Source organism: Oxyura jamaicensis, chromosome 15 (assembly GCF_011077185.1).
Source record: "Oxyura jamaicensis isolate SHBP4307 breed ruddy duck chromosome 15, BPBGC_Ojam_1.0, whole genome shotgun sequence".
Lineage (NCBI taxonomy): Eukaryota > Metazoa > Chordata > Aves > Anseriformes > Anatidae > Oxyura > Oxyura jamaicensis.
Window position 1 is genome coordinate 2,987,412 of NC_048907.1, and position 27,165 is coordinate 3,014,576.

The window sequence follows — 27,165 nt, forward strand, 5'->3', positions numbered from 1 at the left end:
ATTGTGCCAACGACCGCCAGAAACCCTGACTGGGTAACTGCATCAATGTGTTCGCACATCTGCACGCCACAGCATCCCCCTAACAAACCGGGATGCTAATTATACGCGTTAAAGGCTGAATGCGTTCCACCCCCACCCCGCGCCGCTCTGCGCATGCGCAGCCCCCTCCCGCTCTCGGCCCCTCTCCAGCTACCCCGGCGCGTTGGCTGAAGCGCGCGCGCGGCAGCGTCGGAAGTGACGCCATCGCCCCGGCCTGGCAACCGTTACCATGGTAACCGGGAGGCGCTGAGGGGAGGTGAAGGCCCAGGCGGCCCCGGCGCCTCAAGGCGCTGCCCCCCGAGGGTCTCGGCCCTTCCCTCGGAGCCGTGGGGCTGAAAAAGGCCTCGCCGAGGTGGTGCCTGGCCCCGCTGCCCTTGCAGCCGTCCCCCGGTCCCGTCGAGGCCTCCTCACATCACCTCCGGCCGTGCCGCCGAGGCTCGCCCCGGCTTCCACCATGAGTGACCAAATGCAGTTCATTGTTGAAAAGCTCAATCAGGAGCCCTTCAGGAAGAGCTACAATCTGATCACGTTTGACTCCTTAGAGTCCGTGCAGCTCTTGCAGCTGCTCAATGATGTGCTGGGGGAGATTGACCCGAAGGTAAGGGGGGCAATCGGAGCTGCTCAGGCCTGGGGAACTGCAAGCATCACGGATGGGCTCGTCACAAAAACTGTGCAGAATGCTTTAAGTCTGGCTCCGTGTTCCTTGTGGCATGTTTGGGTTACCAAAATAGCTTGTATGAATCTTCCTGGAAATAAATGTGCCTGGCAAGAATCCTTTTTGTCTCTATGTCAATGTGGTTTTGGCAAACAAGCAAATGGTTCTTGGGCAAGGGATACTGGACCCTTGCCCCCTAGAGTCTGATGACTGTATTTTATCTTGGGAATCAGGACACAGATCTTAAGTTGCTCGAGACTGACAATGACTCCATTCTTAAGTCAAAAGTCAGGCTGTGTCTTGCCCACGTACATAGGACAGGGACTGACCAAGAACCGAGCCTTGTGATTTCTCAGTTGCAATAGATATCGAGTTGTTAAATGCCTCTGCCTCGAGGCTTCCAAACGTGTGTGTGAGATCAAAAGGGTTCATTCACATACCTGGGGTACAGATACATGTGCCCTGGTCTGGTAGGATCCCAGACTTCCTTGGTGGAAGCAGATGGTTTGTCTGTATAGAAGCAGTCCTGTGAGCAGGGAGAACATATGCCTAGAATAAAATTACCTAAATACACATGTAGGAGAAAAATCTGTTAAAGAGAATCTGAACTTGGTGATAAAAAAGAATGTTCTGTATGGAACATCTCACTTCATTGACGTATCATGTGATAATCAGATGAAGTCAGTTCTTTTAATGTTACCAGTTAATTAACATGACTTGAACAAATACTGTTTATTTGTTTATTTACAACTATGTAGCATGTTGTTGACATCAGAGAGGAGCTGCCAGAGCAAACAGCTAAAAGAATGTTGACTCTCCTTGGTATCCTTAAATACAAACCTCCAGGAAGTATATCGGACTTGTAAGTATATTTTTGTCTATAAATCACAGCAAAATGTGCTTTACAGCTTGTGCGCAATGACCTTTAATTCAGTAGTTTTAAAAATTTTTGACCTTGACTATCCAAACGGGCACGTGTAGCGCTTCAAAGATTGCTCCTCGACCGTCCCCATGGCGTACGGCTCCGGTGGTGGCAGCAGAAGGCTCCTGCAGGTGTAGGGCAGCCTCTGGGGCCCTGCTGCGGTGGCCGCTGTGCCCGAAACCTGCTACGGCCGCTGTTGTTGCGGAATCGGCCAGGAGAGGGTGCCGCATCCCTGGCAGGGTCAGTCCTGCCCCGTCTCCTGCCCAGCCGCACAAGGCTGCCTTGCACCCTCTGATTCAGGTTGTAGCCCCAAAAACCTGCGCTCTTCCCGCATTGCCTTTATTCCTGAAGAATATCGCTGGATAGGAAGAGGCATTGGTGCAGGCTTTAGGCTTTTGATGTGTTACATGTTTTTTATCTGCCTCAAGGTAGCAGAGTTAGGATCATAAACAAACTGGCATCATGAGTGTTTTTTGTTTTAACACCATTAATAAAACCATTAGGCAAATGGAGAGGGGATGTCAAAATACCTGTTCCCAGCCAGTGTTCTTGAGTTTGAGATTTATTGGTAGTAGATGATGTTTGCTTTTTCTTGTTTTTGTATAGGAGCGCATTTCGCCAAGGGTTAGTTACGGGAAGCAAACCTGTAATTCACCCTGTCTTACATTGGCTTCTTCAGAGAACCAATGAACTCAAGAAAAGAGCTTATCTGGCACGTTTCTTAGTAAAATTGGAAGTGCCAGTGGAGTTCCTGCAGGATGACACTGTGGCTGACGTCAACAAACAGGTAGTATTTTTCATGAATGCCAACATTTCTTTATGCTAATTAATTGAAGTGCCAGTAGGAGAAGGGATAAATGAATCGGAGTTACCGTTGAAGTAAATGTTCAAGTGACTTATGCTACCAGTTAAAAGCATGTCGGAATCAAGGGTGGGCAACAATTCATAAAGAAAAGTATTGACCACCTTTCTTCCAGTAACCCTGGGACTGTATGTTAATAGGTAGCATTGAATTAAAAGGGTTTAAGCTCATTAAATACTGCGTGCTAAATAATGGCTAAGACAAAGACTTAGTATTTTTTTTTAACACTTTTTTTTTTCGTTCCTGTGATCTCTGGCATGGATACTCTCAACTTTATAAATTACCGCTTCAAATCAGAAAACATTAGGACCAAAAGCCACTGCCTCCTAATTGTCAGCTGACTGTATAATATTTAGCCCCATATATTTATATTAGCATTACCCCACTTCTGCTTCAACCATTTATTTTTTTCATGAATAAGTCAATTTTTTTTTCTTGGGCTGACATTCCTACTCATTACGTTCCCACTTCTTTTGTGAGCATTAAGTGTTGGTTTTAGATAGCGAGGCTGGGTGGGTTTAAAATGCAAAGCTTAAAGTGAACCAACGTTACGTTTTTACATTTGTGTTATCTGAGGTACATATTTACTTAATTTTTATCCAGTTTTCTCTGCCTTTTGTTATACATAGTTACTTGCAAAATCACAGTGTTTTTTTAATGGTTGTAACAGGTAACTCCATTTATTAACTGTGCACCAGCAAAGCTGCGTAGCCTGTCTGAAGCTTGACTAAGCCTTTTCCTTTTTTTGTTGCCACTAGCAATATTTGATTTATAACTTAGAATAACTAAGCAGAAGTAGCATGGAGAGAAAGGAATGCAGATTGTAAGTTTTTTCAGTATGTCACAGTCCCAATATATATAAATACCCAACTCCATTAATTCCATTACGTAAAATGTGTTCCTTTTTGGGATTACAGTAATGTAACCATCTTATTAAAATAATACCCTACTGATTTAATTCAGAACAGAAGCTGGGTTAATATAGTGCCTTTATGTAATTTAGCATAAGCATGCAAATAATTTAGATACTAATGAATTAAAGAATTTTGCCTAGGTATTTAGATAGACAGGCACGGACGGGTGCATTTTAGAAGAAACATTTCAAATATGAGAATCTGGAAATCTTAGAATATGATCAAGTTTTATGGGTGTATAGAATGAAGCTCAATTATACTTTTGTAAATAATTTAAACAAGATAACTCCAAATACCTGCCACTTTCCCAGTGGTATTGTGATTTGGACATCAGACTGGCTGCGGTGTATAATTGTAAAAATAAGCAAATTTAGGCACAAATCCAGTCCAGTCTTCAATGAGTAGCTCCCAGGTGCCAGGAATCTCTAATTCCATGGTTTACACCTGGATGTTCTTTGGTCATTGAGTGTGTCACTTATTTCAGGTGTGCGTGGGCCAGCTGCAGAATGTCTTTCACTCAGTGAAAGTAAAAAACCTTCCCTTTACTATGATTTGGCAAACTGTGCTGTGCCCTTGTTTGAATTTTGCCATTGGTCTTGAAATTTCATATCCCAATAAAGAAGAGGCTCGCTGAACTCACCTGTTAAAAAATAGCAAGTCCACACAAAGGAGAGCTGTTGGACATCAGCAATCACGAATACAGTTGCTCAGAGATTACTTGCTATTTCATTATCTGTTGAAATACTTCTATAAAGCCTAAATGACTGCAGGCCAGTTGCTTTTTTTGCTAGTATTTTTTTTTTTAACTCATTCTTCATCATCCAGCCTGTGTATACCTTCTTATCATAACTTATTTGTTGTTTGTTTAACTAAGGTCTCTTCTATTATTTAATCTCTTTCTCAGTAGCCACTTTTTTTTCCTTTTTTTTTTTTTTTTTTTTTTTTGAATTCATTCCAGTTTGTCAGTGTGTGCTTGATAATGAAACAATCAGAAACAAATGAAGTATTATAGAGGCTGGTTTCTCAGGGTTTTATAGAATAGGATTGCTGCTTCACCGCTCAGGGATATGTCATCTTTGTTTGAACTGGCCTTTGCTGTTGCCATTTTGTGTTCAACAGTCATATCGATTGCGCTTTCCAGGAAGTCAAAAATGACTTGATATTCTTTGCTTAGATTTCTCCATCTTACTGAATGGCTGCTTCTGTGGAGATTATTCTTCCCTATATCTCAGCTTGCGTTTCTCCAAGTTGAATCTAAATTTATTTCCTATCCATATTTCTAAACTCTTTCTGTCCCCTGTTATTTCTCTGCCCACACAGACTTTCACACTGCCTCTCAGTTTAAGATTACTGGTGGGCAACATACTGGTGTGGAGCTAGCACACTGTCTACTTCTTTCTGACTGCCGAACTACATATATCAATCTCTATCACATACTGAGGGCACGATTATGCAATATATCAAAACTATTTCTCACATGTTAAGTCAGGTGTGCTCTCGGGCTGCTTTGCTGGATAGAAGAAGCTCAGTGCTCTATAAATTCAAGCCCTATTGCTTAGCTCAAGCATTTTGTTAGACCCAGCTCTTCCTTTTTAGCCTGATAATTTTAACGCGTGTGATGTACACAGATTTATAGTAAGAGAGAATAATTTGTTAATGTAGCTTTGTCCCTTTCAGCTAACATCTTCCTGTTTTGAAAATACACTATGCGTTGCAAGGGAAGAGGTGAAAACATGGAAGAAATTGTGAAACTTCCTAGTGTACCTTCAAATGGAAGATAATTCACTGACATTTTTTACTTTTGTTTTATAAGTTGATAAGCTTTAGTGGTGAAAAATCCCTTGAGTTCTTGTCTTCACCTTATTTCTCTATATTTACTGTCTCAATAATGCAGCATGCTGGTCTGACCGTAGCCCTAGAGCTCATCCTGCATATTTTTATCTTATTTTATAGTATGAAGAACTGATGGAAGCATTTAAAAACCTACATAAGGAGTGTGAGCAGCTCAAAACATCTGGCTTTTCTACTGCAGAAATAAGAAGGGTAAAAATATGACAAAACAGCACAACTCTTGGGTAGATTTTTTTTAAATGTCTGCTCTATTTTTCTGGTTTTGTAGACTCAGAGTGTGTACGTTGTAGAGGTCAGAGCTAATAGGCACTGCAGTTGCTTTTTTGAAACTGTTCTCTGTTGGCAAACATTAGAAAGTCCTCTCTCATGCTTAGAACTGAGCTTTCTGAAGCAGATTGGGAAACAAGGCTGCCAAGACTGTGTTCAGCCTGATTTTCAAATATTAGAACTCGTTATTTTTTGTGACCACAAACTGATATAAAACCTTTTCCTTTACTGATACAGGGTAATACTTTCAGAGGCTGTTGAATGAATTAAGGACTTAAGTCAACAAAAATGGTGCTTCTGTGTGGCTAGGGTGTTAAGTAAAGATATTTGCCCCGTTTCAGAAAAATATTTAAGCATGAATTCAGCTTTCCAGTAACACACACACACCAGTTAAGTAAGTTTTGGGATAAGGACTAAATTGGAGAATTTATTTCCTTTTCTCTCACAATTGTCAGTCTATGGAGTCCTGCTATTGTAAGATAGGATTAAAGGAGGATAATAATTGGATACATGTTTTAGAACTAGAAGGTGTTTCTTTTAACAAAATTTTAATGGGAAAAGTGGAAGCAAACATCTGTCCTGTGCAATTTCATGCAAATTATCTGCCAGGAAGTGTGTAATGGTGGTAACCTTTAAGAACATACGACTGCATCAGATGTTGAATCCATGCTGATTTTTGCTTCTTTCTGTTTGTTTGTTTTTTGTTTTAGAGAAATATACCTGGTTTTATTTTAAATGTTCACATTAGTATTCAAGGATAGAGATAAACTATTGTTAGCATAAAGAGTAGGGGAACTGAGGAGGAAGTAAGAGAGATGAAAGAGACTGGAATCCTGTGTGTTCTGATCATAGATCAATAAAACTACAACCAGTTCAATGTATTCAGAGAAGAATTATGATTTTCATATTAGTTTGTACAGTATTTAGTCTGATCCATGTTATATAGTAAAGTATGTTAACATTTATTTATTTTTGCTGCCGTTTAGGATATCAGTGCAATGGAAGAAGAGAAAGATCAACTCATCAAAAGAGTAGAGCGTCTTAAGAAGAGGGTAATAAGAGAAGTAACACTGTTACATTTCAGTGTCATAATCCTTGGCTTGCAACTCTGATTTTGGAATGCAAACAAGGATTAGGATAAACATACCGTATGTCTCGGAAGGAGTCAAATAACTAATTGACCCACAGGGAATCTCCCTAGGCGTTAGTCCAGACCTTTTAAGAATCTTGAGTCCAGTACTTTGCTGTCATTTCTGAGTAGTAACATGTATGGAAAGGAAGTGCTAAGTGGGCTTGTGAGACATATGATCTCTTTTAATGTATTTCTCAACTATCTGACAGTAACATGCACTATTTATCCACTTGCTGTAGGTGGAGACAGTACAAAATCATCAACGAATGCTCGAAATAGCAAGACAGCTTCGCTTAGAAAAAGAGAGAGAAGAGTCTTTGGCTCAACAGAAACAAGAACAAAAAAATCAGGTATTGACATAAAAGTGTACCTATTAAAATAAATTATTGTTGACATCTGTTTGGGGGTCATGCATCTAAAGAAGTAAATGAGAAACATTTCTCCCAACATCAGAAAATTAAATCCCATTTAAAATAGAAATAGCTATGTACATTTTAAAGGAAGAGGCTTGACCCTACAAGTTTTGAACATCTCATTTAAGATATTTGGCTGCCTCAGCTGCCCCTGACATAATCATTTAGCAATCCCAGGAAATGTTCCATGACTTACTGTGGTAGCACCCAAAGAGAGGTCATTATATTTATGGTAGTGAGCAAATGTTTCCTCAGTTTGATTATATCTCTGTACACTTGCACGAAGATTTCAGCGGCTAAGTAACACAGCAAGTACCTAGCTTTTCACCGTGGATTAGTGCAGAGGGAATAAATATTCAGGAGCAACCTTTGGGTTTTGGTCCCTAAGTCTGACAAAGATGATGCCATAGGAAGCACAGGAAGCAGCTGCAATCTGACTATAGGGCGGGTTTTATTCCTAAGATATGTTGTGGAAACAAGATTCTTTGATATAAAGTCCAGCACCAGACTGTTGTATCATCTCTCCAAATTCTGTTGATTTCAAATAAAACATGAGCTTCAACACTGTATTAAAAGGAGAAAAACTCAGATTTCTAGTATTGCAGTCTATATCTGGATTTCAAATTAATGTGAATCAGGGTTTCAAGCTATTGGGTCTTTGCTTGAGGGAGATCACAAGTAGAATGAAAGAGATGTCTATCTAATTCCACTTCTTATTGTGCATTTCCCCAAATCACAGAAATGCTATTCACTTGGATGTTGTTTGGCAACAAGCTTTGCAGTGTGTTCTCCACTTGGCTCAGCGATAGAACAGTGGATTGCTGTGACAACTCAGCTGCCTTGCAGGAACTGCAGTAAAAGATAGTTTTCTACTGCAGTCCTGATTCTAACTGTCTTTTTTTGTTGTTGTTCTAATGTTCAAAGCACTTAAACATTTTTTAACCAAACCTTCAATGAATTTCTGCCATAGAGAAAATATCACTTGGGAGTACAATAACACTTTTCTTAATTAACGCTAGAGAATATCAAGTCAATCCAGGCCAAGTGTTGAAAAATTGTTTTGGCATGTTTCCTTGCAAACCAGCTGCTTATAGCTACTGTTTTTTGTTTTGGTGATTATTTTTGATACTCTTTTGTTTTCATTGCTTGGATATGCATTTCAAATAAATTAACTTATATGTGTCCAATTGTCTCTCAAAAGTTGTTCCATGCAGAGCAGAGACTGCAAAGAGCACAGCTCCAGCTGAAAGAGATGCATCATGCAGTAGTGGATTCAAAACCTGAAAGTAAGTAGTGATCTAAAACGCTTGGGGGTTTACGCTTCTTCTCTGTTAGACCTGAAATCAAAACTTTATGACTGTCAGTAATATGGTAGTGCCAAAAAGTCTATAGGAGCACTGAGAAGCTAACAGAAGAAATGACTTGTGTTCTGAAGGCACGTGCTTGAGATCCTAAGGCTGAATGTGCCTTGCCATAAAATGCCAGTAAGTTTTATCTCTTTAATGTTTGTAATTGGGCATCAGTGAAATACTGCTTCTTAAAAAATTTCCCAGTGAATGTACAAATACATTGAATACTGTGTTTTAGTCAGTGTAGATTTGTGGGATTTTTTAGTTACATTCAATAAAACATTTGTGTGAAGGGCTTTAAGGTCTGTTTCCTATTGTAATTTTGAATGGTACCAAAAATAAAGCCACTTCCTAATTAAGCTTTTTATAGAGCATGGATTTTACACACGTACACCTATATATAAGTTTATATACACTAGATATATATTAATGTACAGACTTAATGTACAGGTATATTTATAATATATAAAATATTTTGTTCTCATGATGTCACTGTAGCTGATTTATTCGTATGTAGCTGTATTACATTAATAATGGCAAAACTGCTTCTGCTCATTTTCAGTGCTATCTCAGTCTGCAAATAAACTCAGCAAAATAAATTAGGCTACTTGTAGAGTAAGTTAGTCCTCTATGATCATTTATAAAAATAGCAGGTAGGAAGGAATTGCAGTAGATTAAATGCATAATAACTATCTCCAAAGGCTACAATTTTACAACATCTAAGCTGCTGATGGTACAGTTACTTTGAAGGAAATGTAAGATTAGCCTGAGTCAGTTTAAGGTTCAGTGTTTCTGATGCGTGTGACCACAGTAAGGTTATCAGTAACCCATCACAGGATTGATACAGGTTTTATGTGCTGTTTATACAGGCATTGAGGATAATTAATACAGAAAAATTCTACAGTATGGAGGATTGCATTGTGAAGGCATAAGACTCTGAATGGTTCTTCTCCCGGAGCTTTTGCAGTTGCATTCTAAGTTGCTCTGGTAAAAAAAAAAAAAAAGCCATAGAATGATTTTTGTTTTATCTACAAATTACTTCCCAAATGATAGCTATAGATTTAAATTTAGCAAAGTAAGTCATTGGCCTACTTTTTCAAGTACATTTAGTATTTCAGTTGCATCACAGAACAGCTTTGGCAGTTGTTTTGAGTTAGAGGGTTTTTCTCAGTCAACAGCACATTGTTTTTATTAGTTCATAATTTTTCTTTATTTTTTTTAACAACGTTCATCAGCTGCTGAACCACAAATGGAACTAAAAGAGTATCTGAACTATCTTCTTTACTCCAAGGGACCTGAAATTAATTTTGTAACTGTTCCATTTTTGCAGTAGCTACCAGAGAGTTTATACAGCAAAGCTGTGTCAACATTTCTATTTCAGTTCCAGGGGTATTTTTAAGGCCAGTGGAAACTTGATGGGTTCAGTTCACAGAAGCAAAGGTAACATAATAAAAAGTCAGTAAATATGTCATTTAATCATTGAGATGAAAATAAAGTTTACTCATTTAATTCCCTTGTCTTGAGTCCTGCTTGCAGGGGAAAAAAAGTGTTTAGATGATCTGAAGATAAACTTGGAGTCATTACTTAAGAAAACTTCTTTTGAAATTTTGCCCAAACAAAGACTTCAGGACTTAGCTTTGTAATTGCTTTTCTCCATAGTACTTAACAAAGACACTGCTTGTAGTAGCAATTACAGAAAGCCAAGTGTTTTTTTTTGTTTTGTTTTTTGTTTTTTTAATAATTAAAATTATGTGACCAAAGTGCATTGAGTAGGATTACATTTATTTTAAAAGCTTTGTTGGTCTACAGTTAGCACAATTTATTTTACTTAAAAAAAAAAATCCCTTTGGCTGAAGTTTTGTATCTCAGCTGCCTACTCACATCAGTATAGCTTGTATGCTGACAATTCAAAGGCTGTTTGGTAGTTGTGGATTTTCTGTGCAAATCAGATGCTTTCCCGTAAAATAATTGTGTTCCATTTTTAATACTTAGGTGTTTTTACTTCCAAATCAAGATAAAATTATAAAAGTTGTTGTTAATGAGTGGAAGCTTTTTTATACGTCTTATGGACACATGCTGCTTCAACTACTTCATCTTATAATTACTTTAGAATTAATTTTTTTAAATAAATGTAAAGGGATTCTTTAAAGGATGCACATGTTTAAGAGTGGCATTAATGTGCGATTAACATCAGTCTGCTTTAGCTGTGCCAGGAAAATATAACTTATGGTTAGTAGTTTATTTACTTTTAGAAATATAATACGTTATTTAGGAAACCTTGTATTATTTCATGAGAAACAGTTGATCATTGTGAAATGTCTTGTAGACTAAAATTGATAACATTGGTTTCCATAGTGCTCTCCTTCCTTGTTTATTAACTTCAGTACTACCCAGTATGTTGCCTAACTACAGAGAGGGAGTTCCTGCTGCTAGTACTGACATGAATTTCTGATTTTTTAAAATTCATCTTTCTTTGTTCCAGATATGAGTAGTATTTTTATTAATACTGATCACTAGTTTGAATAACCTAGCCCATGCTTCCTCAGCAAGGTTGCCATCTTTTTGCTTTGAATATCTCTGCTGGCACAAACACAAATTGTGAATGCCAAGAGGTGAACTGAATTACTGAAATTCTTGATCTCTGTCCATTTTACAGAACTTTATTGTTCATTTTATTAGCAGAAATACAGAGAAGTGGATGACTAGCTGGAAAATATTGATTAAAGAATGGGTTAAGAGGATTCTTGTTGATAAACAATGAAATGTGTAATTTATGCACTTAAGTTGATATGGAATAGCATATTTGAAGCAAAGGGAACATCAAAGATACCAGTTAAAGAGGAATTGTTTTGTACAGATGTCTATTTTATATCATTCAAAACATTTTATGAAAAATGGAAATTTAGGAGACTATTATTAATATTTTCCATTTGAATGAAAACATTAACATTTTTATTTTATTTGATTTAAATCTTCTTATTTGCCACAGAGCTATCTTTCCCTAAAATTCCAAGTTGAAATAACTTCCTCCAAAACTACAGACCAGGTTACAATTATGGCAAAGGAGAATGCTTAGGTGGAACTCGATAATACAATTGTTTAGAATTATCTATTGGAAATACAATCACTGTCAATTCATACAAGGTTAGGGGGAAACCACTTTTAAAGTCGTTTAATAAACTTTAAAAATTCAGCATGACCTATGTTAAATGGATTAAAAGGAGTTTACTGGAGATCCCAGGGTCAAAGCGTTGGTGCCATCCTTGCATTTAGTTATAGAAGGAAATGTAACAGAAAAGTTGTTAGCTCTTTTTTTAACTCAGATATTTCCATCACTGCAAAACTGCATCTGTGGTTTAGAATTTGAGATGATCATTGAAACTTAGATTTCAAAGAGACACAATAATATTATAGCATGGAAAGCATGCCTTACAGTGGAAGATTCAGGAAGCTGTTTAATTTTTGAAGGAGATATCGAAGGGATGATTTGTCATCATCTGTCATTAGTTGTATGTCCCAGATCTCTTTAACACAGGGAAATGGGAAGTGATATCATTAGAAGCTGCGGAGTGAATCCAATACTGCTTTGAAGAAGATGATTGCAGGCAGGGAAATGAAGGCTTTGACGTTTAGCAAGTGAATGCCATGTGGAAGTCTATTCTACACCTGCCTTTATCACATGGAGAGGCTATGACATTAAACAAAGCGTTGCCAATAACCTATAAAATGAGTGCTCCTTTTATTATTATTATTATTAAATCAGTTAGTGTTGCAAATGTTTTTTTGTATAGAATGCACAACTGGTAGCCCATAAAGGGAAAAGAAGTAATAATCTGAGCTCAAGGTGGATCAAATTTTAGATCCATTAGCAGAATTATGCAGGGAAACTTTGCTTTTTCCTACATGACTGAGCAAGCATTGAGAAACTCTTTCTCCCACCCATCTCTTTGCAATAATAATAAAAATTGAATGGAAAACATGAGGAATTGCTGTTAATAGCTCTTCACATGTAAATACATGGTTGGCACAGCCTTGCTAAAATAGCCTTAGGGCACAGAGCCAGACTTTTTGTGCAGCTTACGTATGTAGATTTTGTAATCATAAGTCAATGCTAAAACATTAAAAACAGGGTTTATATGTGTAATGGAAAGATTTAAAGTATGCTTGCTTTTCTTTCCTCGAGCCTGGGAATATGAAAAAGGGACGTCTTTCACTGAAAACAAATCTTAAAAGGGCTGCCTTGTGTTTGTTTTCTAAGGTTCAGTTAAGCAGCAAAAATAGCTCTTAGGTAGTTACTTCTCCATATGTCAAATCATATAGGAGGAAAAATATCTCCAGAAGTATTTAGGAAAGAAACTACATTAGTCATGAGGGATGTTGACATCATCATGTCTTTCCCTGTCAAGATGTCAAGTTTTAACTTGCTTCATTGCTTGGTGCACCTTCAAGAGCAAGTGTGAATGCAGAACCAGCCAGTGTTTAAAAGAAGTTGGTAATAGCTCTTGGGTTATCTGCGAAGCAAATCTAGATAGTGATCAGGGTTTTACCCTGTGAAGTCAACAGGCCTCTGCTCTTTTTGAAAGCAATCGTTTAGGCATGGTTGTTTCCTGAGTTTAGTGTCATATCTATGGTGAATTATTTAGGCATGTGCAGTTTTATAAGAAGGCTGGAGCAGGATAAGAAATAAAATATAAGTTATGTATGCAGACTTTTTTTTTTTTTTTTTTTTTTGCTACTAAGAAAAAAGCTAGAAAACAAGAAATTAGTTTGATTAAACTATTAATATTAAATATCAGGGTAATTTAATTGACATCACTTTGATTTCCACACTGAAGTTCTTGGTTATAAATATCTAGTTGGGAGTTGTGCTTCTAGTCAGTTCTGAGGTGATAATTCAGCTCACAGTGTACGTGGGAAGCTTTGCTGCATTTGCAGGGGTGGTAGATTTCTAGTGAGACTTGAAAATGTAGTCCTTCCTGCACAGCTCTGCGGTGGGCTGAGGAAGACTGGAACCCAGTTCTTTTGGAGGAAAGAAGAGGGAATTTTTATGGGTTGATTAATGTTCCCTCTGAAAGCCCAGGTGTGTTTCTCAGGTTACAGCTGCAGCGCCCAGTGCCTAACGGTTATTGCATGCATATAGTAACTACGCTTCCTATTCTGAAATTAGTACCGATGCTGTTTATTTTGTGCAAGATGAATGACCTTTCCACATGGAGGAAAGAACCTATGACACAGTTGCTTTTCATAAACACAGAGATCAACAAACTGAACTGCTGGAAAAGAGGAATTCCCACTCATTTTTAGTTTGCGTAGACTTTATTTTCTTTGCAGCACTGCCTTCCCTAGGGTCTATTTCCTTTCTTCTCATTCTTGAGGCTTTCTTAGAACTAAGAATGGCTTATTTCCTCTCTGGCAGCTAGACCAAGTAGCTTTCCTTTCAGTCTGAGCTGAGAGCAGAGGCTGAAGAGGAGCTATCAGTACTGTTTCTAGAGGTAAATAGCTGCAAAAGAATGGGCCTCTTTTCCGAGGCTTGTATTTCACTTTGTTCTATCTTCTTTTGCCAGTCAGTGATATGGTCAGCAGGCACTTTAGCCTGAGAGCCAAAAATCTTCTTTCAACCTGCATCCTTTCCTCTGTCTGTTTCAGCAACACCAGCCTTATTATTGTATCTCTGTACTCAAGCTTTTCTTTGTGCAGAGAAAGAGTTTTGAATTTCATGTTTTTCTTTGTGTTCCGTAGTAATTCCATATTCTCAAACAAACAACAACAAAAGCCACCCCACTCCCTCAGCAAGTAGTTTTAAAAAGTACCCAGGATACTTACCTTTTAGTCATCTAGATCATGAAAAATATTCTGAAATACCTGTTCCCACTCTCATCTGACATGTAACTTGCAGATCTTACAGCAGTCGTTCGTAGAGGTGTCTTGGAGGAGTAATTGCACTAAACTGCCTGTTGTCAGCAGACGACTGTGTAATGTAATTTAAATAGCAGCTTTATTTTATTCTGTCATATTTTTCTAGCTGTGTATTGTTCTTTACCTGTATGTGCCTGTGTTTATTTATAAATTATCTGTAGAGGAGGTTAAATTACTTTACCTGGCAAGAGCCAAGTCATTATAAGCATGGTATCATGCAGTGTGCATCAGGCTTGCGTAGAGAAAAACTTCAGTGTGATTGCTTTTCTCAGTAGAATTTTTGACATTACACAGCAATTTCTTATTTTTTTCAATTCTATTTTTTTTTCAGTATTCACAGTCAATATACTGTCCCAAGACCGAACATTTGTTCATAAAAGAAGCAATAGTCTGTTACTTAGAGAAAAGCAATTTATAAGTGTCACAGCAATATAGAAGACTCTGTTAAATGTATGTAGGCATCCGTTTAGTTCTACTCATTTTAAGGCCTTTTAGATGCCAAATTAGAACAAAGAAGTTTTATTTTAAGGGAGAATTTCCAAGTATATAACAGATCTTACATGAGGCTGGCCAAATTAAGATCTTTGTTCTATTTTGAGACACAGATAAAGGATTCATGCTGAGATAATTTCTGTCTGTAGATGATGTAATTCACATGAAACAATGACCTACGTAATCTATGGGTAGAACCGGCTTCAGGATGCTTGCTCCTCTGTGCCAGCCAGGGAAGCTGGAAGGGATACAATCTTCAAAGAAGCCCTGAGCAAGTCAGCACAGCTGTGACGTGTTTCGCTGTCCCTTACCCTGAATGCATATAAGACTAGCCATCAACTTTTAAAATTTATAAAGAATGTAATTCACAACAAAAAAGTAACACAGAATCAAGTATCTGGACTTGTGAGACATGCACAGGTTATCAATGTTGCATGTCGAATTTTACAACTGATTCAGCTAGACTTTCATCTAAGGGTTTTACTTGTTCATTGATTAAAATAATTTGTTGAGAAGTTAATAGTTACATATTAGAGATGCAGATGGATAATAAATGTAATGCATATTGTATTGTTTAACATCCAGATGAAAAAGCTAAAACAAGTAACTACCTGTTTCTTTGCGTTTTGAGAAGACTTGCACATTGTGCTGTTGTTACTGTAATCTGCTGCTGAATACTTTAATATGTTGGGGAAATGAAACTTAATTATCCTCTACATGACTTTGGCTATAGACATACATAGATTTAATTTGTTTTTAAGGTTTAATGAAGAAACTGGAAGAGGAGATAAATTTCAATTCATACCTGGCTACTGAAAAAATACCTAGGGAGCTTGAAAGCAAGAAGAAATCGGTATATTTCTTACAAAAGACAGTTGCAGAGCCAGCTATGAGTCAATCAGATCTCAATGTACTTGAAATCAAGGTAAGCACTTAACTGGTGTTCCAATAGCATCTCTAGAGTTCTTGTGTATTGTAGTTCTCCTATCCTTACTTTACACCCCTGAAAAAAAAGTTTAATTCCCAAAGGAACATCTTGCAGCTGTAAAAGAGAAGATGTGTTACTCGCTGAATGCAAGCTCTTAGATAAGTTAAAAATAAAATAAAATAAAAATCAAACCCCAAACCACAAAGCCCACCCTATCCTTAAATGCTGTATAGAAAACCGTGTTAGCAATTTGCTATGCTATGAGCAGAGATGTTAATTCAGCATTAAAGGTTTGAGCAAGTTAAATATCTGAAAGAAAAGTTGTTTATAGAAAAACTTAATTTATAATTCTGAAAAAGTGCAGGATTTGTTGCCACTTAAGTACATTTGTATGGTTCACTCAGTGAAATTTTCATGTTTGCATCGTTCTAAATTCAAGATTAAATATGTTATATGGTGTTTTAGAGGAATTTAGAGTAACGTGAATCATTAGTATCTGTTGCTGGTACTGAAAGTTTACAACAGTCTTAGCTAGGTAGCCTGCTTGCATTCACTCTGCGGCACATGTCAAACTAATGTAATCAATGCCCATCGTTTGTTTTTTGTTTTTCTTTTTTGTTTGTTTGTTTTGTTTTGTTCGTTTTTGGATCAGCTGTGAATCAGCAGTCAAGTGTCATCAAGAATCAATTCTAGTTTAAGGTTATGACTACTTTTTGTGAAAGAAAAAACAGCGACAACCCAATGCCATTTTGAATCCTGATTGGTATAACTTCTAAGGATGACAGCATTATTAAACTGTAGATTAGGTCTGAAACATTAAACTAACTCTGTGATTCAGCCTCTGCTTTCCCAGTTTCTTTCTTTAAATCAAAACAACATTTGTGGTTGCAGTTATTTCTTCTAGGCATAGTTGAAGCCCCGTTTTACACCTATCTTTTCCAAAAGTATTGTTAGGATTTTGGCAATATTTCAAAGAGCTTCAAGATTTCTTTTTCTCCATGAGGTAACCTTTTAATTTGTTATATTTTGGAAGTGTGTTCTTAATAGATAATAGAAACATATCATATACTTGGCTGTAATCGCAGCATGGCCTTAGCATTTCTTTCAACGGCAGTCTTCTATTACCTCAATGTCTTAAAAAGGAGCTGAATTGCAGTAAGCATGCTGTTTTCATGCGTTTTATAATATATAAAACAGGAATTTATTCACAGAAGGGAATCCTTGTGCCATGTTCACATTCAGATCTGTTCTAACCACTAATAGGAAAAGGAATAGGCTTTTGGAAAGGAACAGAATTTACCAGTGAGATATTTTTTTCAGGTGTTGGAGTATTCCTAGTCATATTAAGCACTTTATTTGAAATACTTAGCTTTAAAAGTGCACAGATATTACCCATAGTAATGTCAAGGTGATGTCCAGCACCGTACCTGCGTTATGTTTTGACTTTGTTGCATTTCAGCACATATTTACACTGCTTGCTTATCAGCACTCATCTAGGTAGCAGAGAATTAGAGGAAGGTTGCTAGGGCTGTGGTTCAATGGCTGATGAGAGTCCCAGCGTAGCATTAAGTTGGGAGTGGAAAAGCTGGAATCGGTACACTTGTGTAGCTGTTTATTGGTTTCCAGGTACAGTTAACCTTCAGCTAGAATGAAGATCAAGAGTTTGAGTCTGTGGACAAACAGGTGCAATTTGTGTCAGTAGAAAGAAGGTACCACAGAGATGGAATATGATGACTCTTCAAAGCAGTTCAATTTTATCTGTTTCTCTTTAAACTTCTGATAGATAGTTGAGTGAAAAGGAATTTTAGTTAATATTGATAAAAACACATTTTCACATATATGGCAACACTATTCTTTTTTCTGTCTGTGTGTGCCAATTTACATGCACCTTCTGTCTACGTGTACCACTTTACTTAATTTTCAGGGTAGGCTTCATGCTTCTGCCTTATCATAAAGGCACAGAACTGGAAATAGAAAAACATAGTCTCTTCCTGGCCAATGCTGAATGACTCATTCAGTTTTTTTTTTTTTTTTTTTTTTTTCTCTCTCTCTCTATTTTAAAAATGGAACTGGTGATATTTCCTTGTAACTGGGTTCTTAGTCTGGCTTGCAAAGCATTTAATTCTTGGAGAAGACCAAGTAATAAAGCTGTTTCTTTTAGTTTTCTGCTCTGTTTTTCAGATAAATGAAGTAAATGCACAAATAAATCAGCTTGTTGAGAAAAGAATGAGCAAGTATGAGCCAATTGATAGTAAATTTTCCATGTATCGCCAACAGGTAAGGAGGAACAAAACATTTTTTAAGTAGAAGCAGTAAAGCAATTTCAGTCACTGACTATTTTACATACTGATTTTTTTTCTTTAATTTATTAAAGCATAAATCAGTAGAAATAAATAACAGTACATGACAAAACCAAAATCAATAGCTGTTGAATAGATGTATGTTTAGGGCTTAGTCAAACAACTGTTTTCAGTCATACTAGTGAGCTTACGTCAATTGCTGTCCGAGGTGTCGCCCTCACAGTAATTCTGGAAGGATCATTTTGGAGAAACTATTTTGGTAAGTCTCCAGCTGTGGACAGATTCTTACAAGGCAGCATGTGGGCTGACTGCTGCAGTCAGACCTGGATGCAAAGCTTGCTTTGTGTTTGACCACATGCTACTTTTCCTTTTACATCTGTTAAGAAGGTATTCTTTGATTTTATTTATTTATTTTTTTTCATCCTGAGGCTATAAAATAGTCTCTCTATAAAATGGGTTCTGTGGTCTAGTCTTTATAAATTCGCAAGTTATAAAAGGGATTTATGAAATCTAAGATTTTTAGAGCTTACGCAGAAACATACGTGATTTCTTTGCCAGCTGACCTGCATAGCTGCTGATTTTATTGACGATTTTTATAACAATGCTTATGGTGATGATGTAAAAAATAAAAACCAAAAGGGCTTAGGTAAAATATTCAGTGGTAGGAAAAATTGTGATAAAATGTATACTATAGTTCAATCACATATGAAATATGAAACACCCAATTTTGTTTTGTAAGAGATAAACTTCTTCCCTAAAGAAAAGCCTGCTACATAATGTGCTGGTGCCAAAGACCACCTGGCTAGTGATACTCCTAGCTATTCTAGGAGTTCAGGTTGCTGCTGTGAGTTGCAAGCATATGGTCTTTGCTTTGTTCTTCTAGGGACAACTGGCTTCTGTTTCACAAAATAATCATATATATTGTACTACAGTTTGTTGCTGCAGATATCTCATGAAGCAAAGAGCTGAACGGATCCCAGCAGAATTCTGTTAGATATATCTGTTAGAAATAAAGCTGGCCCTCTTAATGTAGTCTGAGAAAGCCGTTACGTTTTGCTTCATTTTTTCTTATTTTTTTCCTTCAGATGAAGAAACCCACCATGCATCCAAATTCAGGCGCATACATCTAAATTCATGTGTTGTGCTAAAATATACTTTGGCAAGATAAAAATACTTTTTCCTGAACTAATATATACTTATGTTCCTAAATGTGCTAACTTCTAGCCAAACATTAGGTACTTTTAAATATTCTGCCTGGTACAAAACATTTTTTAAATGCTTTATGTTCTAGACTAAAAAAAAAAAAAGGTAATCTCTAATCTCTCTAATCTACACTATTTCTGTACTGTACCGCTTTATTCATTCTCTTTTAGCTATTTGCCAAGATTTAGCAGCTAGGTTCTGCTGTTAGCATAACATATTTCTGTAGGTTGGAGTAGGTTGGAGTTATAAAAATCTGTATTATGACATCTGTGAAATCTTGGATATCTTTCCAGTTAAGCCATGTTGATGTATCTCACATATGCACAAGAAGGGATTAAATAGATTAAATGGAGCAGCTAAAATGTGTACCTTTTTCTTCAATGAAAATTAAGAATGAGGTGAAGAAATGTGCATCCAAAATGTGAAGTAAATCAGCGTGAATCTGAGAAAAAGGCTATGATAGAAATCTTGGCTATACTGAAGAAAGTTGGGAATTTGCAATTCACTTCAATGAAGCTGTGGTTTAACTCTCTGTGTATAATGTGTAACTGATGCTTTTTTCATTGCAAAGAGAGATGCTCACGATTTGTAAGGAAAATTAATTTCCTACAGTTGAAATGTGTTTTCATTGGTGCCATGCCTGAAATTTAAGTGTTTACGTTTTAGTAATGATTAAACAAGTCTAAGCAAGTGCAATTTTTACTTTATTTGTCCTTACACATTTGTAATATTTGTGCAGGCATCTATAATTTCCCGGAAAAAGGAAGCTAAGGCAGAGGAACTTCAGGCTGCTAAGGAAGAGATGGCCAGCACAGAAAGACAGATGCTACAGAAGACAAATCAGGCCCAAGAGCTGGAAGGCTCTGAAGTTTTGAAAGGGGATGAGGTATGCAATTTAACTGTGCATGTAAGGAAGAGGAAATTTGTAAGAGAGAGATGGATTTTTTGTTGTTAATCAATAGTTTCCTTTTAACTTCACATTTCAAAAACTGTGTCTACAGTAGCTTATCCATTTTTATAGTACGGTGTCAAACTACATGGCCTCAGCACTGCAACAGGCTGAGCTCTGCTTTTTTATGAACTCTAAGTTAAAATTGGATGGCAAGCAATGTATTTGAAGACATTTTTGAAGTGAAGGTAGTACAGTGCTGTCTAGCACTTTCTAACGCTTTCCAATATTTATGCTGTAACACCACTTTTAAAAATACTTGTTTGTAGCTGTTTTCAAATTAATAAATTATTCACATGGTATCTAATAGATTATGAAGTATATGCAGACTTAATGTTGGGCTGTCTTAACATTCCAGGGCTTTGAGTTAAAATAACGTCAGTATCATCACAATGGTATAATGATAAATAACTTTAACCAACTATAGAAGTCAACAAGACTAATGAGGGGATTAGGACTTCAATTGATTAGTCATGTAGATCAATTCTATTATTCGATGTGTAATAAAAATCTACAATGTTATTATCTATTCTTTATATGATAGATGATCATAAGGTGCAATATGAGCAATTACCAGAATTGCAGGGTGGGGTTTTTTTTGTATTTATTACCCACAAAAGTTTTTAAGGCAAAAATTTTTCTCGGTTTTGAAAACCCTGCGAAATGCACTTACAGGCAAATTCCATAAAGATGACTTCAGCTGCATCATTCTCTGAATTAGTGTATCTCTTCATCCCTCATGTACTGTCTTCATTTGTACTGCTACACTTTAGTAAGAGTAACACTCTTTCCTTTCTTTTTCTTTGTTTCTGTGCTTTTTTTACATACTACTCAGTACAGTGAACGCCCTTTGTAGAAGGAACTCCCTTCCTGATCCCATAGGACATGCCCGGTCCACAAAAATCTGTTTTCTTTTAAAGGAGTCTTACAGAGTAAATAAGTATGGGAACTTGTGTGTGTCCACTCATGCATAAAGAATTCCTGCATATTATGGGCTCCATGCATATTTCTCTTGTGCCTTCTACCCTTCTGTAAATCAAGATGAAAATTAACGGTGGGATTATCACCCAGGTTACATTTAGAGCAATGAATATCTCAAGTCTGCCAAAAGTAACTCATGTTACAAGACTTCCGTAAATCTTTGAAGAATTAAGATGATGATTTCTCTTACCATGATGTACCACAGACATTCATAGGTAGCAACGGTAACAAGACCACTGGGTTAGACTTCTCTCCACCACAAGGTTTTTATCTCCACTGGGCACCTTGATAGAACCTTTGGCAACTTTAAGGATAAGAAGAGAAAGCAGACAATCTGTGTTTCTGTCGTGGGAAAGAAATATTTAAATAATCAACAGGAATGCATTACAGAGACATCACATATGTTTTACATTATCTGTAAATACACTTGTAAGGTAAGAAATATTGATGTGCCTACTCCTGAGCAGGGACAACATACTCTGATCCATAGCAATTTAAGGAGAAGAGGGCAGGTGGGAAACACGGTTACAGAACATAGGGTTGATAATGAAAAAAATGAATGTAACTGTCTGAGACAAGGAAGAGGCTCAATACAGGAAAAAAAAAAAAAAAAGACCTGTTTTGTACATAACATGCATTCCTTTTGTTCAAATCTGTTCTACTTTTGGCTTTTTAAATATTTTAAAGTCTTCGTTTTGATGCGTGCAGAATACATGATGGAGCACTTTGGGCAAAACATCAGCTTAAAATAAGAAGTGTTTGCCTTTTTCTAAAAACCATTTCCTGTTTTGTAAAATGCTTTCTGTATGTTGGCCCAAGGAAGCCAGCATTATATGATCACTGTTCTGTTCCTGTTTATTAGTTCATTAGGTACACTGTAGTGGTACTCACAGGCACTCCAAAGTAGTAAAAAGAGTGTTTCCTATGGCTTAAAACTAGCCAAGAATTTGGGTTCTTGAGGATTTTGATTGCTTCATTTTCAAAGGTCGCAGTTACCTCATCTGGAAGAAGGAGATAGTGATGTTATTTTTTTTTTTTTTTAAAAAAAATGTCAGCAAACAAAAATGCTGCAAAGGAGCTCGGTGCTATAGTTTTCCTATCTCCTTAAAGTAAATGCAAACACGTATTACAGAAGCAGTCCTGCTTCACAGTCAAGGCTATGAGAAGATGAGACTGATAGGTGATACAAATAAGTTGTTGGGGAAGAGGTGATGAAGCAAAAGAGAAGTGAACAGGTTATCTTTCATCAGTAAGCTTCAGTTCATCACTCACCTAGACAACCTTTCACTGTAGATTTATTTCTAATGTGATATGTTTTTAAATTTGTATTTTCTGGTTCACTGCTCTGTTACTCCAGCTTTGAGCCAATAGCAAAGGAAATCTTGATTAGTGTAATGGTGAGTCACTACTGCACTACATATGTTCAATAGAGACAGAGGTTGTAGATCCAACCTTCGCTTTCCACTGTCTGACAACTGAGAGCTTCTTTTATGCTTTCTTGTTGCAGTCCCACACATTTGCATTTAGTCCCTCCATTTTCAAAAAGGAAGAAATATTTTTTTTTAACAAATAGTTTCGCTGTCTTAAGTTTTAAGCAGGCTTTTAATCCTGCCATATTTAACTTATCTAAATGGTGTGTTTAAATCAAATAATTATTTTTCTCCTCTACTCAGTATTTCTCGTCTTCTCTTCGTCTACCTTTACTGCATCCGCTTACATCATAGCACTCGAAAGACTTGGCAATCATAGAATTAGTGCCTTCCTAGCTTGTGCTCCCGTACCACAATTTGGATCCTCAGTTGAGGTCTTCTTAGCACTTCATTCACCAAAAGGTCAATCCTGGCTTATGTTTTTAGGTGCTAGTATTTTGCTTTCTCCTCTAATCATAAGAAGGAATGTTACAGCATTCCAGTTGGTTCAAGAGGTTGTACAGCTAAATAGAACTTAGAAGAAACAGCAGGGAATAATCAATTCATTTACATCAAACACACACAGAAAAGGTAGGAATAAATTGTCTGCTTCAATGATTATGAAATCTTTTTAAGTACTTCAAACAAAGTACAATGAACACGGGGCAAAGTTGGCAGGCTCCTAGCTGCAGCTGTCAGATCCTGAAAATTAGGGAATCAAATGTTGACACTTAGAAGGCTAGATGGTTCAATTACAAGTGATCCTAGGTAAAGCTGTGATATTTTTAGTTCTTTACACAACACATTGTACTTTTCAGAGTTCAGCGTAGGGCCCCAAGAGCCTAGACTTTCCCAAGGTATCAGAATAGACGAGTACCATAGCTGTGCTTAGCTACAGTAGTTAAAATCAATGTTTTTGAGAATGTGGTATAGAAAGTCCTATCAGTTAGTTAGCAGACATGTGAGGTTTGCATATTAATGAGTTAATGCATATGAATTAACACATATTAAGGAGTTTAATCTTTTCATACAGATGCCTACCATGCCTGCCTGCACCCTGGTAAAACTATAAAAGAGGTAGAGGTTGATACACTTTGAAAACCCAGGACAGATATTTTGGCCATAGATCTTGTTATTCTTCCTCTAAAATGGTTGAGTCAATCCAAATCGATGAGAAACAGTTATCAAGCCCCAACCTAGGCAGATGGATTTTTAGGAGAGTAGCTGTTAAGGAGCTCACTAGTTGACCATTAAATGGCTTAAGCCAGACCAAGGACATGTTATCCTATGTTTACTACCTTTCTTTTGACCTTTTCATTAAGGTCTTAGGTACAATTATATTCCTGTCTGTCAAAGGCTCCTTAAGCATGAAACGCGGAGAATAGATGGCAGCGAAGTTGAGAGAACAAAAGTGGCAAATCTGTAGGATTCTTACAGAAGCCAGAAGCTTTTTGCTGTAAGAAGTTAACCGTCATTTAAGCCAAATGTATGCGGTGATTCAGACATAAAATATAGCTTCACAGAACGGAATGCTCTTTCAGCACCCACTGGCATGAATAAATCATCAATTTTATTGATCTGTGCATTTCCTGTGATAACTGAAAATGTTTTTTTTTTTTTTTTCATTAAAAATATTCTGATTGGCCCAAATTATTAGTAATGGCTACTTTAATATTTCTTTCCTGACCAGAAGCAAGCACTCCTAGAAGAGATATCCTACTCATGCTAATGAGTAGGATAGAGATATCCTACTCATGCTAATTCCTGATTGATCTATCTAATGAGCAGATTGTAGGATACTTTCTTTTCAGTAGATTGAGATAATTCTGGTTGGATCTTCTAGAAGTTTGCCCTTCTGTGTATGAGTTATTAACTATATCCAACAGTGGCTCTACTAGTTCAATTTTAGAGCCTCTTAAAAAAAATACTGAAAATCTGTCATGATAAGAAACTTTTCTTAACTGAGTGTTAATACTTTGGACAGTCTGTACCCCATTAATTGGTCTAGTTAGAAAATTAATTGGTCTAGTTAGAAAATTAAAACATCTGCTCCTTAATTGTTAATAGAAATAGAGATAATCAACTAAGATTTTCTGCAGTTACTGTCCTTATGCAAATAATGTTATTAACAAAACTGTTTATTTGGAACCTTCTTTTGATTTTGTGTTTCAGAAAGATTTTTATTTATTTTTTTTTACAATTAATACTTTATTTTCTGTAGCACTTTCACATGAAGAACATTTTGATGACTATAATACAATCAAATTGATACAGTAATCCACAAAACTTTTAATTGACATGAAAGTGAGGGATTAGTCTGGGATTTGTTCTTTTCTGCAAACAAGTTTATCTATTTTCTCCTTTAATGATAATCTTAGAACCTTTTGAAAACTTCACATGGGGCAAATGTTACTTTTAAGGAGACGAAAGGAAGGATTTATAGTTAGAATATAGGCACAAGCATTAGAGGAGCTGGGCTGTGATCATTTGATAGCTGCAATTCAATTTTGTCATATGTAGAATTACAATAATACTTAGTTACTTCAAAAAAGTGTTGTGAGAGAACCTGTTGATTGCAATTGTTTTCAGCTAAAGGAAGTGGAGAAGTCTAACATACCAGCACTGGTGGATTTTTCAATAAACATGGAACATAATACAGGAAATTTGCCCAGAGATGCTAGATACCTGCCTGCTCCAGGACCTTATATGAGATAGCAAAGTCCTGCTTCCATTCAGTCTGTTTCATAGTCTGGATTCCACGCTTTTTATGTTACAGTCACCCATAAAAATAGCCGAGGGGAAAATCATAGTCTTTCTTTGCTTTCATTTGGATAGTTTTTATATCTCAGGGGGCTCTGGCTCAGCTAGCAAACATGAGTCTACAGGCTTGTTTACTTTAACCGCTAACTCAGTGCCAGCATTTGGTCCTTGTCCAGTCATTTAATCTTTGAAGCTTAAATAACTATTTGCGTTAAGTTGCTTGAGAAAGAAGAGCTCACTGGTGGACATAGCCTTGAATGGTGCATTACTGGGGGCACCGACAGATCCATGGGAATTCTGTAGGTTGAGCCTGCAGGGAGCAGTTGACCTGGTCTATGGGAAAAGTGCTGTTGGTCAAAAATGCAATCCTTTTGGGTGGTTAACTTTACTTTAAAGTGGTATGTCTTGACACAGCTATTCTTTCTTGAACTCTTAGTAATATTTAAACCGTGGTAAAATCCAATCTTTTATAACATTTTAAGGGCTTGATTTTTCACCTACCTATAGATGGGAGCGTGAGATACACAAAGCTTGAGAAGTAATGCTTACACAAGTGAAAGCACTAGCATTTTGCAAGAAATTTATTTGTAGTTTTTGGAAGCCTAACAGAATGATTCTTAGCTTTTAGACTGGAGAAACCTAATTTTTCCTGAAGATCCCCACCAGCTGCTGACTTAAGTGGAGTTATATCTAACAGCCCCAGCTTTGAATTTGGCCCTGGATCTAAAGAAGGCTTCAGTTAGTGAGATTTTGAGGGGTTAATCTGTGCCACAATTGAAGTAGGTGAAGTCTTTTGAAAATTCCGCCAAAGTATTGATTGTTTTTCTACAGGTATTACCATTTTGCTGCCATTGTTTATATCTTGTTTCATCTTCTTTGTGGCAAAAAAAAAAAAAAAAGTTATGTGAAAACTTGCTTGCTTTTAAAAAGCCAGAGATTGTGGTGAAAGATAGACATCTATCTCCTAAAATGAAGAGATTTCACTTGTCAATGTGAGCAGCTTGTAGTTCATTTTGCATGAATTTTTTATTATATAGACTTAATCAACTAATAATAGAACTTCAGTGGAATCAGTTCTTTAATCAACAAGATCCTTTGACTCCCATTGTAAAATACATTATGCTGTGCATATTGAATATGCAAATACTCTACCTCCCACTCAAGCTATTTTCAAGACCTCAGAAGTAGTTATAAAAGTGAAGAGAACAATAGTTTGCTTTTCATCCTGGGATAAACTGTCAGAAAATTGTTCGGATTCAATTGGTGTATGTGGTCACACAAACGAAGTTTCATCCTTTACATATTTTTTGGTTATATTCCACTGATGGAATGAAATCTCTCAGGAACTACTCCATCAAGACCAAAGACTCTGCTCCTCTTAACTTTTCCTCGGTTTGCTGGAGAGATTCTATTTATACTCTTATAACCTCTTGAAAATCACAAAATACTTGGTGTTATCTAAGTGAGACCAGAAAAAAAAGTGTCTTTTGTATTAGCTAGGAGTATATAAGTGAATTTGCTATGAAAAATAATTAATTCTAGTGATTCTACACAAATTTGGCAATCGTATAATGAAGACAGTAGGACTGTAACAGAAGTGCCTCTGCTGTGCATTGCTGTGGCTTAGGTGACCTTGTCTATCCTTGTCCTAGGTAGTACGCACAATGTAAAATGGTATTCCAAAGCCACACATAGTCCAATCTGCATAGAGCACATTGAGTAATTTGTGGGTTTGTTCTTTCACCAAAAACGTTTATAGCTTTTGGCTTTAAAAATAGTTGTGGAGCATAGCAAGAGAGAAGCAGCTTTGGCCTAGATATTGC

General features: G+C 36.7%; 1 protein-coding gene across 1 annotated transcript in view; it reads left to right on the plus strand.

Moving 5' to 3' along the window:
* Positions 1 to 247: 247 nt before the first annotated feature.
* Positions 248 to 27,165, plus strand: part of IFT81 (intraflagellar transport 81) — a 41,919-nt gene continuing 15,001 nt past the window's right edge. The window contains exons 1-10 of the mRNA XM_035340691.1: positions 248 to 637; positions 1,453 to 1,556; positions 2,223 to 2,403; positions 5,346 to 5,435; positions 6,497 to 6,562; positions 6,882 to 6,992; positions 8,257 to 8,341; positions 15,574 to 15,737; positions 17,922 to 18,017; positions 19,983 to 20,129. Coding sequence (XP_035196582.1) covers positions 494 to 637; positions 1,453 to 1,556; positions 2,223 to 2,403; positions 5,346 to 5,435; positions 6,497 to 6,562; positions 6,882 to 6,992; positions 8,257 to 8,341; positions 15,574 to 15,737; positions 17,922 to 18,017; positions 19,983 to 20,129 — 1,188 coding nt within the window. The 5' untranslated portion in view covers positions 248 to 493. The remainder of the gene's footprint in view (positions 638 to 1,452; positions 1,557 to 2,222; positions 2,404 to 5,345; positions 5,436 to 6,496; positions 6,563 to 6,881; positions 6,993 to 8,256; positions 8,342 to 15,573; positions 15,738 to 17,921; positions 18,018 to 19,982; positions 20,130 to 27,165) is intronic.